The 24,968-nt window shown below is 45.5% G+C and overlaps 2 protein-coding genes across 4 annotated transcripts; one reads left to right on the top strand and one right to left on the bottom strand.

Annotated features, from left to right (window-relative positions):
- Positions 1–45: 45 nt before the first annotated feature.
- RETSAT (retinol saturase) lies at positions 46–5,140 on the bottom strand. The gene is made up of 5 exons (XM_023536425.1): positions 4,972–5,140; positions 2,619–2,801; positions 2,034–2,275; positions 1,328–1,529; positions 46–916 (listed from the first exon to the last, which is right to left on the bottom strand). The coding sequence occupies exons 1-5, from the start codon at positions 5,138–5,140 to the stop codon at positions 642–644; spliced, it is 1,071 nt and encodes a 356-aa protein (XP_023392193.1). The 3' UTR covers positions 46–641.
- Positions 5,141–5,350: 210 nt separating this feature from the next.
- Positions 5,351–24,968, top strand: ELMOD3 (ELMO domain containing 3). 3 transcript variants are annotated; one of them, XM_023536424.1, is made up of 12 exons: positions 5,636–5,995; positions 7,672–7,957; positions 10,346–10,423; positions 10,915–10,984; positions 11,170–11,238; positions 12,181–12,272; positions 13,423–13,546; positions 13,789–13,911; positions 15,954–16,084; positions 23,032–23,108; positions 23,386–23,513; positions 23,858–24,968. In XM_023536424.1, the coding sequence occupies exons 2-12, from the start codon at positions 7,904–7,906 to the stop codon at positions 24,067–24,069; spliced, it is 1,158 nt and encodes a 385-aa protein (XP_023392192.1). In that variant the 5' UTR covers positions 5,636–5,995; positions 7,672–7,903; the 3' UTR covers positions 24,070–24,968. The 3 variants fall into 3 exon arrangements, with proteins under 3 accessions (XP_023392191.1, XP_023392192.1, XP_011368145.1); XM_011369843.2 differs by having other exon boundaries at positions 5,639–5,995; positions 23,955–24,968; XM_023536423.1 differs by lacking the exons at positions 5,636–5,995; positions 7,672–7,957 and adding an exon at positions 5,351–5,625 and having other exon boundaries at positions 23,955–24,968.

The following is a 24,968-nucleotide window of genomic DNA, read 5'->3' as shown; positions in this document are numbered from 1 at the left end:
TGGCAGGGGGAGGGTGCACTGGGCTACCCACTCACCACCTTCTCCTTAAAAGATTTATCTGGTGAATTCACCGTCATACCAGCCCTATTTTCTTTCAGCCTCTCTGTCCCCTTCCCTGATGCTTCTGAAGCACCCATGAGTCATAGATGGCCTGTTTACCAGAGTTCTTCCTTGCATAGACCGTCTCCTCATATAGTTCTTCTACAATGGGATTTTAATTCTCCGTGCAGGTAACAGCAAAGACCTGGGTGCCAAGATAATCAGATTCTAGGCCCCACTCTGCCATTTATAGGTTGAGGCATGATATCCTGCTGGCCTCCACTCTGCCCTAGGGAGTGCCTAGGTTATTTATTCATTCCATCAATCACTGAACAAACATTTATTGAACCTCTATTACATGCTAAAATCTAGACATAAAGATTAAAAAGACACAGTCCCTACACTCAAAGAGGTCATGGATTACTAGATAACTATTCTTATCTACCGAGTAAAAGATTAAATAGTGTTCTCTGGAAACCATGAAACCCTTTATCCTTCCTGCATGCTCTTTACCTCCAGACCAATCGCTCTCCCCCCACTGCTTGGGCAGATTCCAGCCTTTATCCCCAATAAGAAAGTCAATTCTTCTACACTTTCTGCTTTTAGTGCTTTCTTTTCTCTGCATCCCAGGACTTTCCCGCTCCAGCACAGGACCCATGAAGCATGATGCAGGACTCACCACAGGCTTTTCCAGCTGAGTCCAGCAACACACTCTGCACAGTGGCCCTTGTCAAGACAGCACCTCCGGCCCGCTCAATCACAGGAATGGTGTGAAAGGCAATTTCACTGGAACCCCCTCGGGGATAAAAGGCCCCATTCATGTAGTGGGCAACCAGCAGAGCATGCATGGAAAAGGTGGTGTTGCTGGGGGGCACGCCTACAGAAGGAAGGAGAGAAGAAGCAAGAGCAATAGCAGCACCACTCAGAAAGGAATGTGGATTCCTCTCAGAAAATATGGGCTCAGGGCAGGCAGAGGGCCAGTTTCCATGCAAATATGGGGTTCATTACAGATCCTGGGGCCAGTAGGAATATTCTCCCTGCAAACTGCCATGCTGCCAAGACCAGGGAGGACAATGCTGGCTGAAAGGAAAAATCATCCAGGGTGTGGATGAAGGGCATTTTTACCAAAGAGTGCAGCAAGTAGGTGGGCAGACTTCTCATTCATAAGCTCCAGAGGGCCTGGGGTTTATATTGCTTCATTTCAGTCAGCCAAGCACATTTGGGAATAAAGACTAAGCCAGGAGGGCAGCACCTCCTCTTCCAGGAGCCACCCAAGGCCAGTACGCACCGCATGTGGGGAAGATGTAGTTAAGCACTGCCTGGAGCTCTGGGGAAGCTGGTAGCTGCCGCAAAGCCTCAGCCAGGCTCTGAGTGGATGCACGAAGGAACGGGGAGAAATGTGTGAGCAGCCCACACTTGTTGAGAAAATAAATCACAGGCAACGGGAGGATCTTCAATAAGATGGCATAACTGGATCCCCTGGATACTAGCTGAGGAAGACAATGAGCAGAGAAACAGGTTTTATCTCTAGAACTGCTGAGACAGAATCACCATTCCAATAGCCTACACCAGCAGAGGGCTCAGCCACACTTACCCGTGGCTGAAATTGGCTGAATTTGGATTTTTAAAAATCGGTACTTGGTGAATTTTTCCCATTCTACATTCATATGAGTCTTTTTGCTTTCAGTTGCCTGCCCAAATTCTTTTTGAAAAATCCCAATCTGGTGTCAGATGAATTAAAGAAAGAGTGGTGATCCGACCACACAGAAGACAGCCTGGTCAGGGAGAAGAGCATGGTGCCCCTTAGAGGCCAGAGTGACAGTGACAGCTGCTGAGGCCAGGCTCTAGAGGCACAGAGACCAACTAGGGTGGAGGCTGATTTCAGGATAGACATGACTCTTCCTCTCTTCCTGCCTCCCTCACCAGTGGCTCTGCTGATGAGAAGGCCAACCTTGTCAGGAATAAACAGGGGATCCTAAGCATGTCTATGTTACCTTAACCAGCTTTATATACTTGTCAATGGCAGCTTCTTCCTGGGGAAACTTCTCCTTGAGACTCTGAATGTAGGCTTTCTCTCCACTATACATAGGGAACTCCTTTCGGCCACTGGGCTCTTCTAGTACCATGATATCAAAGGGAGAGGACAAGCCAGCCCAGTCCAGCTGCCCTTCAGTGATCTGGTCCATGATAAAACGGCCAAAGCTTCCTTCCTGCATGTGCCCAATATAATGAATTCCTGTTGGGAAGCAGACAAACAAGGTGTCTTAGGGATAAGGGGATTGAGCCCTAAAAAGGTGGATAAGAAAGCAAGGTGAGAGAGCTCTGTTGTCCTGCATGGCTAAATCTACACCCAAAGAAAGCTACCCACTCTTGTTGTAGGGAGGAGTTAGAGCAGAAACCACCAAAGCCCTGCCCAGTTCAGTTCCCAGTGAATATGGCTGTCAGACAAGGAAAGAGGTGCCCAGAAAGAAGACAGGGCCTCCAAAACAACAGAAATGCCCAGTATCCTCCCGCAACGGCTATTCCAAGCCTCCTGAAGAAAGAGCCATGCTCCCAACCCCTCTCCACATAAACCTTACCTGTGTCAAATTCAAGACCATTTTTCCCAAAGGTATGACAACAGCCTCCCGCCTTGGTATGTTGTTCCAGAACCAGAACTCGCTTGCCGACTTTGGCCAGAATTGCAGCTGCAGCCAGGCCCCCAAAACCACTGCCAATCACCACCACATCCAGCTTCTCCGGCACTCGGCTGGCTGAGAAAGCTGCAGCAGAGGGAAGAGATGGAGGGTGTGCTTCTCAGGTAGGGGCAGAGAAAGAGCAAAGATATGGAAACCAAGGAAAACTTCTCTAGCTTGTACAATGCCAGAAAACTCTAGAGCACAGAGCTCGTTACTAGAATATCTCAAACATTTTACTGGAGAAATGCTCAGGACCAGCCAGGCAGATTAAACAAAATGATTTGGTGTGATCTAAACTGATTTAACCAAAGCTGCTAGTCATTTTTCCTACTTTAGAAGACAGTAGGAATCAGTAAATTATTATAGGAACAAAAACAGAAAGCTGACAACAATACAGGCTGAGAATTCTAAATGCAGACACAGAGCTAGGGAAGTAAGGAAACAAGGAGGAGGGGGACGGAATGTCATGAGGCAAGCTGCTGCATCATGGAACTGTCCATTCACAAGCCAGTTATCTTTGGAAAATGTGGAGACTGCAGGCACCAGTGGAGCAGCCTGGTGGTACGGTTCTTTAAGATCCTGAAGCAGAGGCTTGAGCTGCTCAAAGGCTGCTACTCTGAGATATCGCAGCACCACCCTCTCACAGCAGGAATGTCTGGAGGCAGGGCTGAGGGAGGCAGCACCTAAAGAAGACAAAACTGGACAGTATGAGGTGCCATATGGGCACTTCTAACACAAGGTCTGTTCTTTAAAGATCACTCCCGAAGAACTGAAATTTGGAATTTTTCAAGCTGCAAGAGAACTTAGTAAATTTTTAACTTTTCAAACATTTTTAGAAAGATCTATAATGAGAAATACATTTTATATCATAACCCAGAACATATTTAAGTATATAATAAAAACACTTGAAACAAGTTTCACAATACTTATCAGAATTAGAATTATGTATGGCACACTCTGACATTCTCTCTTCTACTGCACTGAAAATGCTAGTTGCAACCCACTAACTTGATTCTGTGATGCACTAATAGATCATAACGTGGTCTGAAAAAGGTTAAACTAGTCATCTCATTTTTAGGAATGATTTGCTAACGTTATGCAGTAAATTAGCTAAAACTCTGATCTCAGTTCAGAATAATATAATAGTCTTTCCACTTAGAACTATGTAGCAAAGACGTGTCATACACTCTAAAATTTTAAAGTGAGAGGGACTCTATAGAGATCAAACAAGGGATCCAATTTTTTCTTAAAGCAGGACTTTCTTTCAACCCTAGAAGTAATCAAAAATATGTTTTAAAGCTGATAGTGGAGGTACTCTGGTTGACAGAAGAGAGTTCTGAGCCTGAGGGACCCTGCTGAGTCTCTCCCAAAGTTTCAGAACCAGGGTTCAACCACATGAGTTGGAACCATGCATAGCCAGGCAAATCACATAATGGGCAAAATGGAATTTCCTACACAGGTTGGAAGAGATTTCTGTGCAGCAATCCCATGCCCCTGAGCAAATGTGGAAGGATAAATAATCTCTTCTTGTCTATAGCATCTTGTTAATGGAGCCACGGTCACATTATTGTAGAAAAATCCCAAACCAGTCCAACTAAACACCAAGCAGTAACTCGGAGAGAAAGGAGAAAGGAGAACTGAAGCTAGTGCTCTGAAGATCTGGGCAGTGGGCTCACTTACAACATTGCTTATATACCAGAATTTTTACACAAGCTATTTGGTCAGTTTGAGCTTAAACCCTTACCAACAGCAGGAGTTGCTATGTAGCAACACTGGTAAGGCCGGGAGTTGTCACAGGTGTGCCAACAGATACGAACTATTACAGAAAGCCAGAGCGGCTAAGGGTTCAAACAGTAACATTTATTGAGCAAAAGGCAAGAAGAACAAGGTGCAAAAGAGCTCTGCAGTGAGCTATTGCATGCAGCACGCACATTTACAGAAGCGGAACAAAAAAGCTGATTAGCTTTCAATGAAAATCCTGAAATTTCCTCTGGCCCTGGCTTTGCCAAGGCCTTGGCACCCGAGGAAGGTGCCTGCGCCCACGGGTCCACTATTCCGCGGCCTGCCCAGGCAAAGGCTCTCGTGGGCGGGGGACACTAAAGCGGAGAGCCTCCACCTGCAGGCAGCCTTCCCAGCACTTTACAAAGAGAAAACTAAGACCCAGGTACGGCAGCGGCTCGCCTCGCCAGAAAGGGAACGCAAACACGGAGGATGTCCTGGCGCAGCTTCGGACCCCACGGTCCCTTCCGCTGACCTTGTTTGAGCACCTTCTTCCGGACATCTTTATCGGTCACCAGGGGCGCGGGTGGTCGTTTGACGTCCTCGGAGAAGGGGTTGGGGGAGCCGCTTGCGAACAGCCCCTGGTAAACTTTGTGGACGACGACCAGCAGCAGCACGGCCAACAGCACCAGCGTTAGCCACATGGCGCCGGTCCGAGCACTGGGTTCACGGCGTCGCCGCCCAACCTGATAGCCGTGGCTCCGCCCAATTTGTTCGTCCTGCCCAGCCAGGAGGCGGAAACAGCTTTGCCCATTGATCAGCCTTGGCCTTTTTGGCCAGAAACCCAGACTCCAGCGCACTTTGACGCTCCGCCTCTCACTACTTACTTGGAAGCCGCGCGGCGACTCCACTGCCTGCTGGGAGCTGCGCTCTTCGACTGGAGCGGCTGCGCGGGAGAGTTCTGCGCATGCGCAGGGGCCAGCCCGACCCCCAAAACCGCAGTGGGAAAGCTCTGGGAACTCGGGACGTGGCCGGCGAGTCCCGGAGTCCTGAGGAGGGGGAATGTTGGGGGGAAACGATGGCCCTGGGGCGAGGCAAGGCTGAGAGGACTGAGAGAGAACCCCGACTGGGAGGCCGGAGACCTGGGTTCCGGTTCGGGCTCGGCCGTGGACTCGCTGGACTACCTGAGGCAAGTTGCTTAGCCCAGTTTTCCCCCACCAGGCAGTGAGAACGTTTCCGTTTGGAACCCCCACACAGCCTTGGCTGGCTGGCTGGCTGGCTGGCTGTGTTGTTGGATGGAGATTTCTCTGGAGATATGCGCATGGCAGCTGGCGATCGCTCGACCCTGTGTACCCCAAATTGGCCAATAGTTTGGCCGCAACGTCCTCCTGGGATGGTGTTGCCTGCCACGGGGCTCTGCTGACACCCGCAGGTCTCTGGCTGGGTCTCCATGGCACCTCCCTCTGTAGGAGCCGTGAGGGGACAGAGAGCGGCCCAATGACAAGCCTGATGAAAGGATCAGAAAACTGTCATACTTAATGTGCTCATTTGTATTTAAGGTATGGACCCAGTGTCTAAATTAAATACCAACTCAGAGAGTTTAAGCTACAGCAAGCAATTATAAAATTATACTCTGTAATGAAGCTCTTTACCTAAAATGAATGCACCATAAATACTTGATTTGAAAAGGATCCATCTTCGTATTTATAGGAAGACCATCTCCTCAGGTCCAGCTATCAGGAACTTGCCTAATATTGGTGGGAGTGACTTAACTTCAAATACCTGCTCCTTTGACAGAGTATTTGCTCTTTTCTTTCTCGGATACAGATAGTATCAGTCCCTATTGAAGCCCCCCAGTAGTACTCCAGCCAGAACAGAGTCACTAGTAGATGTATAAAGCTGCTCATGCTTCTACGCTGCTTGATTCAGTTCATGCACAGTAACAGATGGGCCTTCCTGAAATTACTGTTAACATACCTGCCTGTCACCTTCCTAAGGTTGGCTGATGTGTGAGTGTTTTGTCATATGCTGTCAGGGAGGTCAAAGAGGAGGGAGGAAAAGGGAGGTAGATGCTGAGGACCTAGAGGACATAGAGCTTGTTCCTGAGGTGCCATGACTAAGGGGCACTGCCATCCTTTCTAAATTACAGGGAGCTACATTGAACATGGACAGTAGACTAGTGGTTACCAGAGCGTGGGGGGCAGGTAGCGGGTAGATGGGGTAAAAGGGGTCAAATATGTGATGACAGAAAGAAATCTAACTATGGGCGGTGAACACAATGCAATATATATATATGCCTTACTGTTGAATTGTACACCTGAAACTTACTGGATTTCATTAACCAATGTCACCATAATTAAAAAAATAATTAAAATAAAAAATAAAATAAATTACAGGGAGCCAAATGTCCAGCCCGAGATCCAGGAGATATTCCTGCTCTTGGTTTTAGGAATCAGTGCATCTTACCCTCAACAAAGATTCCATTTCGTTGCTGGCAGCCAGTTCTTAGGAAATCCAGATCATATTCTCACAGTGGAGGACTGACCTCATAGAAATGCTACTGTCCTTCCTTAGTCATCTGTGAAGTATGACTGTCAGTTGTGTGCAGACCATCTGCTCATTATGATCTGGATTTTTGTTGTATGTATCCATGATGTCCATTTCCACCATGATGAAGTATGAGCCTGTCCAGCCCTCTTCCTAAGGTAGACTCGTGGAACGAAAGACTGAGCCAAACTGACTAAGCAGCTGCAACATGTACAATATTGGTGACAACTGAAGAAGGCTAGGCATTGTGTTGCATATTTAGTTTCTACCATATCATAGGGGCCAGATCTAGTATAAGTCCCCCAACCCAACCTATATCTGAGACCTAAGCAAAGCCTAAGCACTTCAGCTAAGACCACCCACCAAGGTGCCACCCATTAACCTCACCCCTTTGATAAATTGCCTCAGATCCCATTAACTTCATTGTCAGAAACAGACCCCACCCCTTATAGTGGTGCTGCTGCCTTCTGGATACTGAGAATTCAGCCCTCAGACTCCTACAGGGTCCCCTTCTTTCCATCCAGTGTCACAGGTAATAAGAGGTAGGCATTTGGCTTAAGCAGCTTATTTATTCAGGGTAAATTTACAGCTGCCTAAAGGTTTTTAAAGCCTCAACAGAGGCATAACTGAATGATGAAACTAGTTTTAGTTTTTGTTTGTTTGTTTGTTTGTTTGTTCGTTTTTACAGGGCTGAGGCTTCAGAGACCCCAGGGACTTTTTTCAGTACTCACAGAAACCTCCTGCACCCTGGTGATGGCACATAGGGACTGTTTTCTTGCTCTAAGTCTGAATGACTGCCAAGAAGGAAGGCAGAGATAGAGCAGTTGGATCTCTGGCTCTCCCCATAGTTTCTAATCTCAGACCTTATTAATCTTTCTGAGCCCAAGGACAAAGCTACCTTGAACAAATGATTTTGAGTCATGAATGAAAAATCTTGCTCTTTCCATAATGAGAAAGAATCAAGAGATGGGCAGGTAAGCAATCACTTCCGTTCGGAAAAAATGGTGTTGGTTTCGTATATATCGTTGATAGTAATGAGACAGCATATATGAAGAGAACTTGAAGCTTAATGTTTAAGAAAATGTTTAGGAAAAACCCACATTAAAGTTCTCTTTGTTCTATTAGAAGCTTCTGTTCACCTCTGCGTCATTTGCTTTTCCTGAGAGCTTATTTTCTAAATGGGTTATGTGATTTGGGTTTAGATTTGCTTGGGTGGGAGGAGAACCTCAACGAGGGATTATTCCAAAAGTTTGTATTTCATCAATTTAGATTGTTCCTTACTGGCCCTTTCTCTGTCAAACATTGCTTTGGCCTGATTATCCTCAGGAATCTTGGTTCACTGTGATCTGTCTTTGTGCAAGCCTGGCAGCTAACCTTTTGTTCCTTACCTTTCCCACTACCTTGCTCAGAAATGGTCTTAAATGGAGCCTATAGGATTCAGTGGCTGGAGTTGGGACAAAGCCTTTCAGGAATGTTTTCTTCACTGTACTAAGACAGGTGAACTGTTTTTCCCAAAGGGAAGCCTTTGGACACTGGAGAAGACTGAGCTAGAGAGGAAAAGGAAGGATGAAATGAATCCAGAGTACACAGAGTGCTGGAGGAAGTTGTTCATGATGAATCACCAAATATTTTTGGGAACATACTTTGTGCCTAATACTATGTGAACGAATATGGGAAATATTAAAGAAGTGTAAAAGAAAGTCCCTTCGCTCAACGCAGCAGAATCTGATTGGAGAGATAGGCCTTTGCATAGGAACTTATGCTACATACAGGAGGGCTATGAGACTTTAGAGAAGCAAGAGACCATTGTAGGCCCAGTTGATAAGATAGGCCACCTTGAGGAGATGGAACTGATCTTGAAAGGAATAGAGGACTCAGAGAAGTTGGAGCCGGGTTTGTATTCTGGAGGAAAACGACATGACTCAAGGGGTGGAGGTGAGAGGAACTGCAGAAAGTGTGTTCATTGGATTAAGATGGGAAATACTAGTGCTTAGGCATCCAGTTATGGAGGAGTTGGCTCAGGTATGGTATGTTTAGATGTCCATTCTTGTGTCCCAAGCATAAAGAAATCAAAGTTTAAGGACTATTAATTGGCAAAAATATATAGGAGGGATTAGAGTAATGAGATAATCTAGGATTCCAGGGCCTTGACATAAGCAGTGATTCCTTTATTAGTTATTTTCTTTCGATCATTTTTTAAATATTTTATTTTACAGAAAATGATATATTCTCATGGTTCAAATCCCAAAAGTACAGAGGGTGTACACATAGTGAAAAAAAATTACCTTCTACCCTTGTCCCCTAGCTATCCAGTTTTCCTGTTGGAGGCAACGTTACTACTTCTTGGGTATAATTCTGGAAATAATCTCTACAGAGACAAGCAAATATGTTTATGTTTTTTAAAAAACACAAATGGTAAAATAGTGTACATACTTGGCCCTTTGCTTTCCCACACATTGTATCATGAAGACTGTTTCATATTGTCCATAAAACATTTTTTTATTCTTTATGGCTATATAGGATCTCATTGAGTGGATATACTTTCATTTGTTTAATTAGTTCATTGGTAGACATTTAGGGTTTTTCTACCCTTTTGGATAACAAACAGTGCCACTATGAATGACACTGTAAGCATTTTATTTTGCATATAGATGAGTATATCTGTTAAATGAATCCTAGAATGCAATTGTAGGCCCAAAATGTGCAGAGCAGGTGTGATTTTGTCAGGTGTTGTCAAACAATAGAAGTGGTAACAATTTACTCTCCAACGTGCTATAAAACTTAACACTCTAGCCAAAACAGTGTGTTCTCAAACTTTTGGTCTTTGATAATATGCTAAGTGAAAAATACTATCTCAGAGTAGTTTTATTTGATATTTGTCTTATCAAGAGTAAGGTTAAGCATTTTTTCATATGTTTAAGAACTATTTGTGTTTCCTTTTGTGTAAACTGTCCATATCTATGCCTGTTTTTCAACTGGGTTTTTTTTTTTCCTTACTGATTTGTAGGACTTTTTTTTTTTTTCTTCTAAATATATTAAGAAAATTAGCCCTGTTTTGTTGATGTGAGTTGCAAAAAGTTGGTCAGATGGGGTTTTTTTTAAAGCTCTACTAAGGGAAAGATTTGGCTGAGCAGAAAGGCCAAAAGTGAGGAACCACCTCTCTGAACTTTACTTACTCAGAACCCTGAGACCTTTAATGGAGCCAGGAAATCTGTGTAAGAGTTTTTGAGATAACATTAAGCTTTTTCCAGTTCTTAAAACCAGATTTTGTGTGTGTGATACTAGGAAAAGGTGTGACATTTGAGCTGTTGCCTTTGGAGACTGACATGTGCCTGGGAGATTGACTCTGATTTGTCTTACAGGTTGAAAATGTGTCTGCTGGGCACTCTTCACCATATGGCAAGGACAGCGGTGCTCTTCTGGCTTTCAGAGGAATTCCTGTACGTGTCGCCTGCACCTTAGTATCTCCTGCCATTGCAGGCTTGTGTTGCATGCTACCATGTGGTGCTAGGAACCGTGACACAGGATGGCATAGACCCTGTCCTCCGAGAGCTCATCCTCGGGGGAAAGGGTGTGGGGCACAAACAAGCAAACAACCTCTATCTATTAAGATGATTGCTGTAGTGAAGCAGAATATAAAGTGCAGCAGGAGTACTAGAGACACACCACAGTCTTAGTTGAGTTGTGTGAATTTTTGTTTGTTTACTATTCAAGGGGGGCATAGGATGTGGTCCCCGCATCACCCAACTTCTACATCATAGTTGGAGTTCTCCAGGTGCCTCTCTTTAAGATGGACTTTAATCAACCCATCTGGGTAGGATAGATCCTTCTGGCCTGCAGTTTCAAGGACATTCAGTACAGTGGTGGGATGTGTTTGTGTGTATGGGGGACATGAATTCTACCCTCACACTAAAGATCACTGCTCCTACAGATCTCAGAATTGAAGAACCACAGCATCCTCTGGGCCCTGACAACAGAAACTAATGGATGGGTGCCAAGTGGTAAGGTCCCCTTCAAGTCCCTTGGATCCTGGGTGGAGCCCAAGTCAGAGCTCCCAGCAGAGCTCTGGCAGCCGTGCAAAATGGGTATCTGAGGGCAACAAGACCCAAGGCAGGCAGGTAAAGCTGGGGCTGGCAGTGATCCAGACACCGAGGTCTCAGGGGGGCATCTTTTCTCGCTGTTGCAGTTACGAGCACAGAGGTGCTCAGAGCCCAAGAAGAATGGGAAGCTGTGGATAACATCCAGCCAGAGACAGGTAACTGCAAGAATGGCACTATCTCCTTACAACAAGCTGCTAGTAAGACACCGTCCACATGTGAGGCTAACGTTTCCCTGACTCTAGGATTAGGAGTGTTCTGATTTTAACTGTGTGACATAGAATAAAATCTCTTTCGGATCCAAAGATGGTGACATTCTGAAGGAAATGGGAGTAAATGCCATGGAGAAAGGGCCGCCATCCACCCAGCCCTGAGAGAAGACAGGGAGGACCTTGGTCAGGGTTAGCTCCTCTAGGGTGATGAGGTTAGGCAGAAGGATGGAGGCAGGCAGCCAGGGCCCCTGCATAAGGATGAGCAGGTTGTTTACTGTACAAAGAAATCCCTACAGGTGAGAACTGAAGCCATCTGCTGGAAGCCCCTGAGGGCTTGGTAACAATGATCTAACATCCCTTTCTGAGAGCGGTGGGAAAGCAGAACTAGGACCCATATCTAGCCTGAGCCCCACTTGAGCTCCTGGAGAGATGTTCCAGTGGACTGTATCAGCTATCACCTGTATTGCTAACTGATAAGTTAATTCCCTATGGACTGTCACAAAGGATGGAGAGGGTGTGAGAAAGGGCAAAGTAGAAATTAGGAAAGACCACTAGGCAAACCTGTGGCACCCTCCTGCATGAGTGCCTCCTCTAAGCAATGACTTGCCCCCTCACAGATGAGTGGAATTTAAGGAGCCCCTTAGGGCCAGGTCTGTCCCTACTCACTGCAGAGGTCAGTCTAGCAAGCTTCTGAAAAGCCTGGTCTGAAAAGAGCGTTGGCCCAGCAAGTGATGCCACTTCCTTGAAATAGGGTTGGTCATCGTTTAGGGTGTCTGATGTTTTTAGCTGGAAGCCAGTTCTGGGCTTAGAAGTGAGAAAGGCCCTCGGGAAATGTTTGCTGACACAGTAACTACTGTTAATCCCAGGGTGCCTTCCTTCTCACCACAGGGAGCCAAGCCAGCTCAGACCAGCCTGTGCAGCTAATCTCCTTCGGTGAGGCGCTGCAGCATTTCCAGACTGTGGATCTCTCCTCCTTCAAGGTATGACAGTAGGGAGGTTTGGGATCTCAAGCAAAGCACCTTCCCAGGAACCAGGTTTCTATCCCACCAGGGAAGGGCACTGGGCAAGCAAGATGGAAGCTTCCAGTTGAGGGCCCTATCTCACCCAAGAAATCTTGGGGCACGGAGTCATAGGTAGCCAAAGACCCGTGTGTTTGTGCAGGGTACTGGTGGCCTTTCTGGGATTGTGGCCTTTCAGGGCCCTGGTGGCCTTTCTCTTCCTTCTTAGGAATGGAAGGTCTGGAATCAAATGCTAAGTAGTTCCTTGGGGAAGTAAGGCAGCCTGTCCAGAGAGCAGAGTAATTCATGGCTAATTTGGGAAAATCTTCCATTCCCTCAAGGTGCCAGAGCCATCTGGGAATTTAAAAAATATGTAGGTCTGGAAAAAAAATAAATATTGCGGAGAATAAAAGCTAGCAACCTATTTGGGGCATCTTGAGTGACCAGTATTAAGTTTCGAGGAATGTGATTTCAGATCTTACACCTAAAGCCTGGCTCAAGAGAGCTTGAAAAGACAGGAATCAGGTTGCCAGAAGCTACCCAAATCAGTATATTCTAAGACCTCTGGCAATGGCCTTGAGCAGTGAGAAGTCAGTATGGATGGAAGGCTCTAGCTACCCCACACAGCTGTCTAGCGCCCAAAAAGTCTCCATTAAACTCCCATCCCCACTGTCTGTGTCTCATCCTGGAAGTTGAGAGTGCTACTAGCCTTTATAAATTATGTCCTTTACAGAAAGACATAGACATACAAAGGCTGCGTAGAAGCAGCCTTTCTGGGAAACACGGTCTGATATTTGTCAGACCACAAGGGGCAGTCCCTACACTCAGCCATCTCTATAATCTCCTAGGCTCTCAGTGGAATAGCTAATGGGACCAAATGTAGACAGCTGATGGATAATGCCTATGCTTGGGGACATCTTTCTCTTTACAAAACACCTGGGAACTAGAAGAGCCTGTGTCCATAGATTCCACAGACGCTTCACAGCTTCCGCCCCCTTTTCCTTGCCCAGAGACCAGCCACTTAACTTGGGGAACTACTTCTTTCTGTAAGAACAGTCCCTGTACTGAGCCTGATCATAAGTTCATTAAAGCAGGTGAACCCAGCATTCATTACCTGCATTTTTCTCCCAAGAAAAGAATCCAGCCCACAATTCGAAGAACTGGGCTTGCTGCCCTCCGGCACTGCCTCTTCGGGCCTCCAAAGCTTCACCAGGGACTCCGTGAAGAAAGGGACTTGGTCCTGACCATTGCTCAGTGTGAGTGTGTGGTTGCCGCCACAAAGCAAGCACTGCATATGAGGTCAGGCAGAGCACTGTTCACCCACCCTGTTACTAAGACTAACCCAAGGGTCTTGCATTTCCCGTGTTGGGATAAGGAGTAGGAGCCACGGGGTAAAATTAGGGGGGAACAGGATGTCTTGAACATTGTCTGGATCTGCCTTCACTGTACCATTCTCTGAGAGGCAATCCAATAGAGAGCATGGTGTGTTTTGGGGCAGGTGGCCTGGATAGCCAAGACCCACTGCATGGCCGAGTACTCCAGACCATCTACAAGAAGCTGACCGGCTCCAAGTTTGACTGTGCCCTCTACGGAGATCACTGGGAAGATCTGGGCTTTCAGGGTAAGAGGAATGGTTTGTCTTCTTTCCCTGGACATGATTCCACGGTTAGAGTGAGAGCCCAGATTCTCCTCTTCCTGTCATGCCAGAACTATGAGACAGGATATCTGAGGGAAAGCATTTCAGGAAGAGAGAGTGGAGCATGTGCAAAGGCCCTGAAGTGAAGGATGCTTAACTCCGAGAAATAGGATAGCTGAAGTGGAGAAGAGAGCGAAAGGAGAACAGTTCATTTGTGGCTTTGCAGGCCATTGTAAAACATTTACTCTAAGTGAGATGGAAAGCACTGGAGAGATGTGATTAGGAATCTAGTTTTTCTTTTTCCTCTTTTCCATTAATATTGATGAAAATTTTTTTATATTTTATTTTTTGAGTGAAAATGATTACACCTGGTTTTGAATTGTGCTCTTTTTCAAAATCATATCAAATTATATTTGTGTAGAATAAGAAAATATTTTAATATAAAAAGGAAACTTCGTATATCCATAATTGATAGTCTATTGGTATGGACAATGTGCTTTAAGTCCCTTTACCCTCCCTCAGCTATATTATAATTGTCTTAAATATTTTCTCTATGTATATTGAAAATCACGAGTGTTAGGATTTTTGTTTCAACCATTAAGCAATTTTTAAAACTCAAGAGAAACAAAGTCTATTGTGTTTACCCATATATTTGCTATTTCCACTATTATGTCTTCCTTTCTGATATTCCTTCTTTCATCATTTTCTTTCTGTTTTAAGAACTTCCTTTAGCCGTTTTCTAAGGTAGGTCCACTGGTGATAAATTCTCTTAGTTTTCCTTTGTCTGAGAATGGCTTCATTTCCCCTTCCAGTGAGTTTTTAATTTTAGTTACTATGTTTTTCAGTTCTAAAGTTTTTATTCGGTTCCTTATATCTGATATTTCTCTACTGAGACTTTTATGTTTCTTTATTTTTTCTAAGTTTGTTGGTAATGGCTTATCAAAGACATTACCATGATGACACATTGCTGCAACAAATTACCACAAATTGAGTGGCTATAACAACACAAATTTATTATCTTCTAGTTCTGTCATTCAGAAGTCTAAACTAGATCTCACTGGGGTAAGATCAAGGTGGCAACAGGGCTGCATTCTTTTTTGGAGGCTCTAGGACAGAATCGGTTTACTTATTTTTTCACCTTCTAGAGGCTACCTGCATTTCTCCTCCTCCATAGCATCTTTCTGAGCCTGATTCTGTTTTCACATCTCTCTCTGACTCTGTGTTTCTGCCACCCTCTTTCAATTTTTATATTGGGTCCACACAGGTAATCCAGGATAATTTTCCTATCTGCTTATAAACAACCTTAATTCTACCTGCACTCTTAATTCCCCCTTGGCATGCAACATTATGTAGTCATGTGTTTTGGGGAAATCATTGGAGAGGCCATTATCTGCCTACAACAGCTATTTTAAAATCCCTATCAGATAATTTCAATCTCTGTGTTGTCAGTGTTGCTATCTACTGATTGTCTTTTCTCATTCAAATTGAGACTTTCCTAGTTCTTGATGTAACCAGCGACTTTTTTATTGTGTCCAGGGCATTTTGGATATTATGCAATGACATTCTGGGTCTTTTTTAAATCTTTTATTTAGCAAGCCTCCTCTAACATAGAGCCATTGGAGGAAGGGAAAGGTCACCCTGTTACTGCCAGGTGGAGGTGGAAACCCTGATACCGCCAGGTGGAGGTGGAAACCCTGATACCGCCAGGTGGAGGTGGAAACCCTGATACCCTGCTTGGGGCAGGGGTGCCTCGTTACTGTTCTCATGTAGCCTCCACTGGCAACCACTTTACCTCTACTGACACCACCAGAGGAGATGAGGGGCTTCTTAGCACCGGGAAGGGATAACAGTCCCAGCCCCCCACTTTTCTGACTTCCCTGACAGAGCCAAGAGCTACTTTATGACACTCAAAGGAAGTATAGCCTCTCCATTTGGCCTGTAACCAAGTTGTTGAAGCTCACAGGAGCAGGGATTTCATTACGTATTGTTCCCTGTCACCCTCAGTTTTCTCACGGTTTCTGTTATAGGAGCAAATCCAGCGACAGACCTGAGAGGAGCAGGCTTCCTTGCCCTCCTGCATCTGTTGTACCTGGTGATGGACTCCAAAACCTTGCTGATGGCCCAGGAGATTTTCCGTCTGTCCCGTCACCATATCCAGGTGGGGCTTTGGTGGGAAGCCAGCAAAGAGGGCAGTGGAGCTAGGACCTGGGTACAGGGCTCTTCTGAGTGGCTAGGCGGGCCTCACGGGTAGATAATCTGTAATGGCTGAGGGCTCTCAGGACGGCTGAGGGCTCTCAGGACAGCTGAGGCAAACCAGGAATGGTCTTCCCCTGTCAGCACTGGAATCTGAGCTCCACTACTCATTAGCGTGTGTCTCAAGCATTGCCTCAACTCCTGAGGGCCTTGGCTTCCTCATCTGTAGAATGGAAATTATGGAAACTTGAAGCTGGATGGTTGGGAAAATTCATTGAGATTATGTACACGAGCACCAGCTACAACTGTGGTGTTAGTGTTTTGCCTCACCACCCTCTCTGAGGAGGTCCCTGACCCTGAAGGAGGAGAGTCAGCCTTGTGTCACCCAAAGGGGAAGGCGTGCCTCTGATGGTCAGGTGACACGTAGATTTACTGGTAGGCCAGAAGTGGCTTTTGTAGCCCTCAGTCTCTGCCCAAGCCCGCTCTCTGGAGTTGGCTTTGGTGGTTTTCCCAGGTAGTAAATGGTGGTAGTCCCTCCATTTTAGAAAACAAATTTGCCTGTCTCTTGACATTCATCTATCCCAGGTTCATGAGACCTGGAATTCATTCACTAAACAAATATTTATTCAGCATTCCCTGTGGTACTTATTGTTTGGGGTCCTTGAGATACATCAATGAGCAAAACAAAGATCCTTCTAGCAGAGAAGACAAGACAGTAAGCATAATAGATACATAAATTATAGAATATGTTAGAAAATGATAAGTGCTAAGGTAAAAGAACAAGTGGGGTAAGGTTAGGAAAATGTGGGGAGGGAGTTACAGTATTTATGGGTTGGGTCAAGGTAGTTCTCATGAGAGGGTGAGACTTAAACAAGGCCTTGAAGAGAGAAAGATGTTAGCCAAGCTGATATCTGGGGGACGAGCATTCCATGCAGAAGGAGCAGCTACAGCACCTTCTCAGGACCTGTTTCTGGCAGGAAGCCAGCTGGTGCAGGAGGAGGATGGGAGGATAGGAGGGCAGTAGGAAAAGAGGTTATAGAGTAATAGGACCAGATGACATAGTGTCTGGTAGGCTATGATAAGGACTTTTGATTTTACTCTGAGTGAAATGATGGTTTTCAGTCGCCTGGAGTACGTGATCCAGCTTGAAATTTTTTAATGGATCCTACCAGCCACCAGGTTGAGAATAGTCTAGGGTTTTATTATCAAGTTAGAGATGATGGTGGTTTGGAGCAGGGTGTTTTCATAGGAGATGGTATGAAGTGGTCAGATGCCGGATGTAGACTCTTGAGTGTATGGGCTTAGGAGAGTAGAGCCAACATATTTTTCTAATGGATTAGATATGGGTATAAGAAGAAGGAGTCTGTGATGATTTTTAGTCTGAGCATCTAGAAGGATAGAATGGCCATCAACTGCAGTGGAAAGGAAAGAGTAAGTTGAAGAGTTCTGTTTGTCATATAAATGTTAGATTGAGGTTATGCATTTTTGGTCAGAACACAGAAATGATGTGCCCTTCTCTGTGCCTCATATTGGAAACACATAATGTCAACATGTCTTACTACTGGTGTGGCTAACCTTGAACACGTGGTTACGTGGTTACATGGTTAAGGTGATGTCTGTTGGTTTCTCCACTGTAAAGTTACTATTTCTCCCTTTGTAATTAATAACTATCTCGAGGAAGATACTTTGAAACTATGTAAATATCCTGTTCCTTCTCAAACTGTTCCAATGGCGATTTTCTGTTTTCCTCCTTCTTCCTACATTTATTAATTCCGTAAGAATTAATAAATTTTGTAAGAAAGAATAATCTGTTCTCTTGTTTTTATTTATTGTTTTTATATCTGTGCGGACTCATGGATATTTATTTTATTCTATGAGTTATAACCCAACACTATCATTATTTATTTTGTCGTTCAAATTGTTCCATCTTTGGCTATTTTAAGAATTCTTTCAGGTTGGCACCTGTGCCCTTTCAACATGCCCTATCCATTTTTTGAGCACTTTTTAACTTTCTAAACACCAAAAGATCATCTAGGCTCATCTTGTATTTTCCAGCCCTGAACTCAACCACTTCTCCAAGGAGCTCTTGTTCCTTTAATTGGAGAATGATATTTAGAAACCAAGATCTGAGCACTCAGTGTTCTCACTGCTATTAAGATCTCACTGTGTCTAAGCCCCTGTCAGTGGCCCGAGCTTGTTATATACGTATATGTCACTGGTTCACTCCCAACTCTGATAGGAAGAGGTCTCAGTAGCCCTGCACAGAGAACAGGAAGGTGAGTGCGCTTTGATTCTGCCTGAGAGAGGAGCCCGAGAATGAGTGGCTGAAGGTCAGACCTACAGCATTTTCATCAGATCATTTTACCTTAGAGGGTTGAAGTTGGGCAATCTTGAGTTGCAAAAACAGACTGTTGCAATAACAGTGTTGTTGGCCACGTTATATCCTTAATTCTCAGGACCTCAGTTTTTTCCTCTGTGACATGCGAACATCATTCAACCCTATAGAATTACTCTAGATTGAAGATAAACTATGTAAAGAGCCAAGCACATTAGTTATTAGTTATTCAGTGAGTGTTACTTATCAAAGTAACTTTTGATTTCCATGAGTAAAAATACATTTTATGTATCTTATATATAATACATCTTATATAAGATGCATCTTATGTTTTTAAAATCAGTTAAATACATATTTGTGTGTGCTGTGCACACACACATACACACACACATTAGTACAGTAAATCTCTTGAATCCAAAACTTTCTGAGTACAAAACAAATAATCATACAGTTCCTGCCACCTGGGCAGTTTTTCATTTCTAACATTTACTGAATATCTCTATCTTTTGGGGAAAAACAGTCATTAAATCTTAAGGCTTCACATATGCCTGTCTATTCCAGGAAGCACTGGAGGAGGCAAGAGTGGGACTTCATGAGTGTCTGGTCTTGAGATATATCAGGACTCCACAGGTTGAGAATAGGCATATTCTGTGATCTTTATGATTCAGGGTAGTATGTCTGGGTCAAGTTCAAGAACTGTACCAGTTAGCTTATGTAACGATGCAGTCTGTTGAAGCAACACTGCTTTGTTGTAACAGACTCCCAGAGGTTGAGAAGTAGCTCAGCAATCACTGATCGGGCCCTCATTTTAGAGATTGGGAAATGGAGACCCAGAGAGGGGAAATGGCTTGCCCAAGGTCCCACAACTAATGATTTCCTACAAATTATCTCTGATCTCAGTTTCTCCCTTCTTGTGATTTATGAAGACTTGTAAGACCTTCCTGAAGAAATATGAAAGCCAGGGTAGAGGGTTATTGCCAACTCAGAATCCCTCATTTGTTTTCAAGAACAGGCTGGAATGAAGTGAGGGCACAAACCATGCAAATATCTGAGGGAGGAGTGTCCCAGGCAGAGGGAACAGCAAGATGAGGAAATACAGGGTACCTGATCTTTGACTGACCACTTTGACCAATCTGTTTCTTATCCCTTCAACTGCTGGCCTTGGTGGAATTTACTGGAGATTTTTATATTTACTTCACAATACGAATGTCAGAAAATATGAAGGAAGAGTAGCTTAGTAAAATAAGAGGGCTGATGTAAGTGTCAGGAAGCTAGATGCTAGTTTCATCTGCAGTATTATTATTTAGCTATGATTTGAGGCAAGTCTCTGGGTCTCAGTTTGCTCTTTCATGAAATAAGGGGTTTGGCCTAAATAATTCTAATGCCTCTTCCAGCTTTATAAATCCTTGAAGTATTAGTAATTCCAAGGTTTTAAAGTAAAACATGAACTCAAATGCTTATGAATCTTGAGCACACAGTTTTCCAGGAGGCATGTCTGAGATCGAAGTAACAGTTGGGGGACACAGTCTTACCAGCAGCCAGCCCTGTTTCTCTCTGAAGGGGAGAGCTAAAGTTTCAGGTATCTGTGGTGCATCCTGCTAAAGAGAAATTGGCCAAAAACTACAACCTCTAGAGGGACCCCAGGATGCCCATGAACCCCAGCAGCGTAGAACCGCTTAGCCCACGCTGTCCTGAGGAGTGCTGCAGCCAAGAGAGGCAGGCCACATCAGGCTAACTGCTGGCAAGCACGGAAGCGCCTTATACTAATATTTACTCATGTCCAACAATTTGTATAGCTTTCCATGCAATTTCCATCCATTATTTCATTCCATCAACGTGACAAGCCTGCAAAGAGGTAGGGCAGAGATGATCCTTATAAATCTCCTTTATAAGGTGAAGGAATGAAAGGATCAGAGAGGTAAAGTGTTTCTGTGCAAAGCTGGGTGGCTCGTTAAGTGAAGCCGGGACTGGGACCCACATCTCCTGACAGCTAGCTAGTGACAGGCTCCTTACCAGCAAACACACTTCAGAGTCTCCTGGGGGGATGTGGATGCTCAGGACTGTCCCCTGAGCTACTGAACTGGAATCTCCAGAGGTGGAGCCATGTTAGCAGCAGCCACCAAAGACAATCTGGTCTTCCTGCTTCAGTATTTGGAGGTATTTAAGCCCAAATATGAGGCCTGAAGAGAAATGAAATTTTAAATGAAAACTCAAAAGTGTCCAGATCTTATTTCTTCTGCTTTTAGTCAGTTCCCTTAACACAGCCTCAGCATAGTATTTTAGCTCAAAGGGACACTTTTCAGGTCCAAGGGAACTGCTGAAGGAAAGGAGACATTTAGATCTAAATTCTAGTTTTTCACTGCTTTTTAATAAGTGGGTTTTATAAGAATGTTCCCAAGAGTGAATGAACACTAGGTTTAAATCCTCTGTTAATTATATTGCTACCATATTCTTGTTCCCATATTTATTTTTAGACTGAAAAAAATCAAGGGAAGGAGCCATATTATGTAGATACATGTGATAATTAAATAGGCAATACATGAAGATATAAATGCATTGGTTCTGACCTCAGCCACACACACTGAGGCAAAGATAATAATTGTAAATGTTTGTTAGCACCTATTTAGGCTGACGCCGTGCTTACTGTTTTGTATATGTGATCTAAATTACTCCTCAGAGCAACCCTGTGAGGCAGATTATGAGATAACAGAAAATGTAAAGTGTGGATAATAAAATCTATCTCATAGAGTTTCTGTAATGATTAGTGTCTGGACTCTGCCCAGTATGGCACTTGCATCGGGGTCCCCAAGAACCCCCCAAGTTCTATGATTCACTGGGAAGACTAACGAGACTTGGCATATGGTCGTATAGCTGTGATTTAGTACAGCCAAAGCAAAATCAGCAAAGGGAAGCAGTGCGGGGAACAAAATCCATAGGAAACCAGGTGCAAGCTTCCAAGAATCCTCTCCCAGTGGAATCACATAGGACACACTTAATTCCTCCAGCATCAAATTGTGCAGCACGTGAAATGGTGCCAACCGGGGGGCTCATTATAGATTCAGTACCCAAGGTTTTTATTGCGGGCTGGTCATGTAGACCCCATGTGTCTAGCACGTACCAAAATTCCAGAATCACAGAGGGAAAGCAGGTGTTCAGCGTAAACCATATTATTTGCACAGAGGGTGTAGGCACAGGAAGTTATCCCGAGGGAATGGTGGGACTCCATACGTTCCCAGATGCTCGCCAAGGGCTAACCTTGTAAGCAGGTCTTTCTCCAGGCAGCAGTCTCAGGCCTGTTGTGCTCACTCTTTTCTGCACAGCACTCAAAGTTTATTTCCTTTTTGGTTTTGAAAGAGAAGAAAGCTGAGTCTCACAGAATTTGGACTGCCTTACTAAGGACACACAGCTAGCAGGTGGCAAGGCCAGGATTTGGAATCCAAGTGTCATGTAAGACCTTGAGAAAAAGGCCCTCCACAGTTCGGTGCTGTCAAATAGAATTTTCTCCAGTGGCCGAGATGTTTTAGACCTGCACTGCCCAATACAGTAGCTACTGAGCCCATGTGGCTATCGAGTGCCTGAAATACTGTTAGGATGACTAGGGAGTTGAATTTTAAATTTTATTTACTTTTTAATTAAATTTAAATAGGTACATGCGGCTAGTTGCTACCTTACTGGACAGCACAGGTCTACATCATAATGTAATAGAGCTTCCCTCTTCAGGCAAGAGCCCGACTTTGGCTCTTGTTTTAAACTAATAAAGAATGCATTCATCTGTGTGTCCCTGTCAGTGGGTGTCCTTGTGTATGTGCCACAGTGGAAATTAGCATGTGATATTTGTAAACTCCCTGGAAAAAGCCTCTTTTCATTTGCTTGGTATTCTTTTTGTTATCAAATAGGAAGGAATTTGCTCCTCCAAAAGTAAAGCTTTGGCGTGGATCCCAGGGGGTTCTGAGGCCCATCCTGGTGAAGTGCCCCAGCTGGCCTCCACGCCGCCCCCTCTTAGGAGCTTGTTCTCAACCTCCACTGCTGGTTCTCAGGCTCCATGTTGCTGAGAGGTGGGGTGTGCCAACAAGTCAAGGTGGACTTCCCGCCTACTTGCACCTTCTCTGCTTTGAGATGAAGTGCTTATGAGCAGTCAGATAACCAGAAAGGGAGTTTGTTAGATAACTGGGCCTTATTTCCCTTGTGATCATCCTAATCCCAAGGAGTGATGTGGTCCATGGGTGGCATACAGGTGAGTCTGATGAAGGCCAAGGGGAGTTAATGGGTCGGATGCTGAAGAGGCGAGAGAACTAGCACGAGTTATGCATACCAGTTTTGGAGTGAATTAACCTCCGCTGGAATCCTGGTTCCACTGCCTTAGGAAAGTTATTTAAGGTCACTGATCTGTAAGGTCCTCAACTGTAAGATGGGAAAAAGATCACTGTGAAAATTAAATGTAAGCATCCGTAATATTGGCTGCTGCCTCTGGGCTATAGCTACTGTTACCGCCTGCAGGCCAGGCTAGGTTGTAGAAGATGGGAGACACAAAAGGCATGGCCTGGGTGGCCACTGACCTGGGGCCACTTCCATTCCAGCAATTCCCCTTCTGTTTGATGTCTGTGAATATCACCCGCATTGCAATCCAGGCCTTAAGGGAGGAGTGTCTCTCCAGGTGAGTCCCCACACTGCTCACCCCACACTGAGTGGCCCAGCAGAGCCTGGTTCCCTCCCATCCCTGCTGCATTCTCCCCAGCTTTCATCCTCACCTGCTGGCTCCTGGGGAGCCTAGGCAAAGTCCCCGTTCACCAGTCTCCCAGCCCATCTCTCCTCCCCAACCCTGACCTCGGATGTGATGGCTGCCTGGGGAATGGCTTCCCTGGAGGAGTGGGGGGTCACCCAGGTGTCAACCTTTGTCTGCTGCTGAGCAGGTCACCTCCCTTGTCCTGCAGGGAGTGTAATCGGCAGCAGAAGGTGATCTCAGTGGTGAACAGCTTCTATGCCGCCACTTTCCTCCACCTCGCCCACATCTGGAGGACGCAGCAGAAGACCATCTCAGACTCAGGCTTTGTCCTCAAAGGTATGCTCTTTCTTCTGGGGAGGCCTAGCTCCTAAACTGGTATTCCCAGGCTCAGGGACCTCAGGGTGGTTCCAGACTGGTTTGGGCTGCAGTTCCCTTCCCGCCCAGCCTCTGGAGCCTGCTAGTCCCTTTCTCCGCCACCCCTCTCCTCCCTTTCTGGCATTATACCTATGGTGATATTATTTTCTGAGTTGAAAGCTGGGTCCAGCAGTTGAACTCTATTCAAAATTCCAGCAGTCCTGGACAGGGTAAAGTGTGGGCTCCCTGTGGCTCTGTCTGGTTCCTTGATCTCCCTCTCTGGTGTGCTCTACATCTAAGACGACTCCTTTACCTTCTCTCCATAGGCTCTGGGCTGGGGGTACTTCCTAGAGCTGCTGGGCCCCGACTGTTCTGCAGCCCAAAGCCCACTCGAGCCTTCTGTACCCCAATGCTCTATTCCAGACGTGGAATTGCTGGCCAAGAAGAGCCCACGGCGGCTGCTCAAGACCCTGGAGAGCTACTTGGCTGGAGTGTCAAAGGGGCAGGCCTCCTTATTGGGAACACAGAAGTGCTATGAGCCACAGGCCCCTCACTCCAAGGATCTCACTTTCACAGGCGTGTGTGACCTGCCACCACATTCATCTGAAGGCACATGGCTGATCTGACCAACCCCAGGGACTGACATAGGAAGACTTAAAGGTTGGGCCACCAGGGCTTTCGGAGGGCACATGGCCCACCCTGTCAGGAACACCCTGGCTGGGCCAAGCCCCTTCCTGCCTCAGCAGAAGGGATGTAGGAAGCTCCTGGTCCTGGTCGGGGAAGCAGAGGACCCTCGTCCCCATGAGACATCAGGTGCAGTTAGACTTGACCCCGCAGACCTGTCTCCAGAGCAAGAACTTTGTTATGACCTTAGTTGAGCTATAGCTTACCAAGTTGGGTTCCAGGTAATCTCAATTGTAAGGTGGGACAGCCTCATCTGGGTGTCCCACATGTCCTCACAATGAAGGACATACCCAAGTAGAGGCACCAGAATTCTGACTCCTGGGCAGCAGGGCTTTCAGGCCTCTGATGGCATAGGACAGGGACCAGACGGACATTATAGTAGTTAGAATCGGAAAGGAGAAGGCAGCAGTGGCAGCAGCCAACAGGGGGCAGCATGAACCAGAGCAAGCTGCCCAAGGCTGCATCTGGGCTGGCTTTAATCTTCATTCACCAGGCCAGTACCAGGGCCCCTCTGGGGTTTCTGGCCTCGCATTTATTCCTCTCTCTTCTCTCCCCATCCCTCCTTCCCAGTAAGATATAGAACAGGGCCTTCGGCTAGGTATCTCCATTGTCGTCCATCCTAACTGCCCACCAGCTGGACTCGCCCCATAGAGACTGTGCAGTTCCCATCAGAGATGGTTTTCTAGCCTGCTGAGGGAAGAAAATTCACATACCAGCAGTTTTTGAATAAAAGAATTGTTCTGGGTTAAAGGT

The sequence above is a fragment of the Pteropus vampyrus genome, unplaced genomic scaffold (genome assembly GCF_000151845.1).
Source record: "Pteropus vampyrus isolate Shadow unplaced genomic scaffold, Pvam_2.0 Scaffold156, whole genome shotgun sequence".
NCBI classification, from domain to species: Eukaryota; Metazoa; Chordata; class Mammalia; order Chiroptera; family Pteropodidae; genus Pteropus; species Pteropus vampyrus.
This window is presented reverse-complemented; position numbering and strand designations above follow the sequence as displayed.

Excerpts from the sequence above, each read along its gene's own strand:
- RETSAT (XM_023536425.1), bottom strand. The coding sequence starts at position 5,140 with ATGTGGCTAACGCTGGTGCTGTTGGCCGTGCTGCTGCTGGTCGTCGTC. Across the intron at positions 2,802-4,971 it reads GAAGAAGGTGCTCAAACAAG|CTTTCTCAGCCAGCCGAGTG; the intron begins GTCAGCGGAAGG and ends CCTCTGCTGCAG. Across the intron at positions 2,276-2,618 it reads TGGTCTTGAATTTGACACAG|GAATTCATTATATTGGGCAC; the intron begins GTAAGGTTTATG and ends GCTTCCCAACAG.
- ELMOD3 (XM_023536423.1), top strand. The coding sequence starts at position 5,404 with ATGCGCAGGGGCCAGCCCGACCCCCAAAACCGCAGTGGGAAAGCTCTG. Across the intron at positions 5,626-10,345 it reads GACTCGCTGGACTACCTGAG|GTTGAAAATGTGTCTGCTGG; the intron begins GCAAGTTGCTTA and ends TTTGTCTTACAG. Across the intron at positions 13,547-13,788 it reads GGTCCTGACCATTGCTCAGT|GTGGCCTGGATAGCCAAGAC; the intron begins GTGAGTGTGTGG and ends GTTTTGGGGCAG.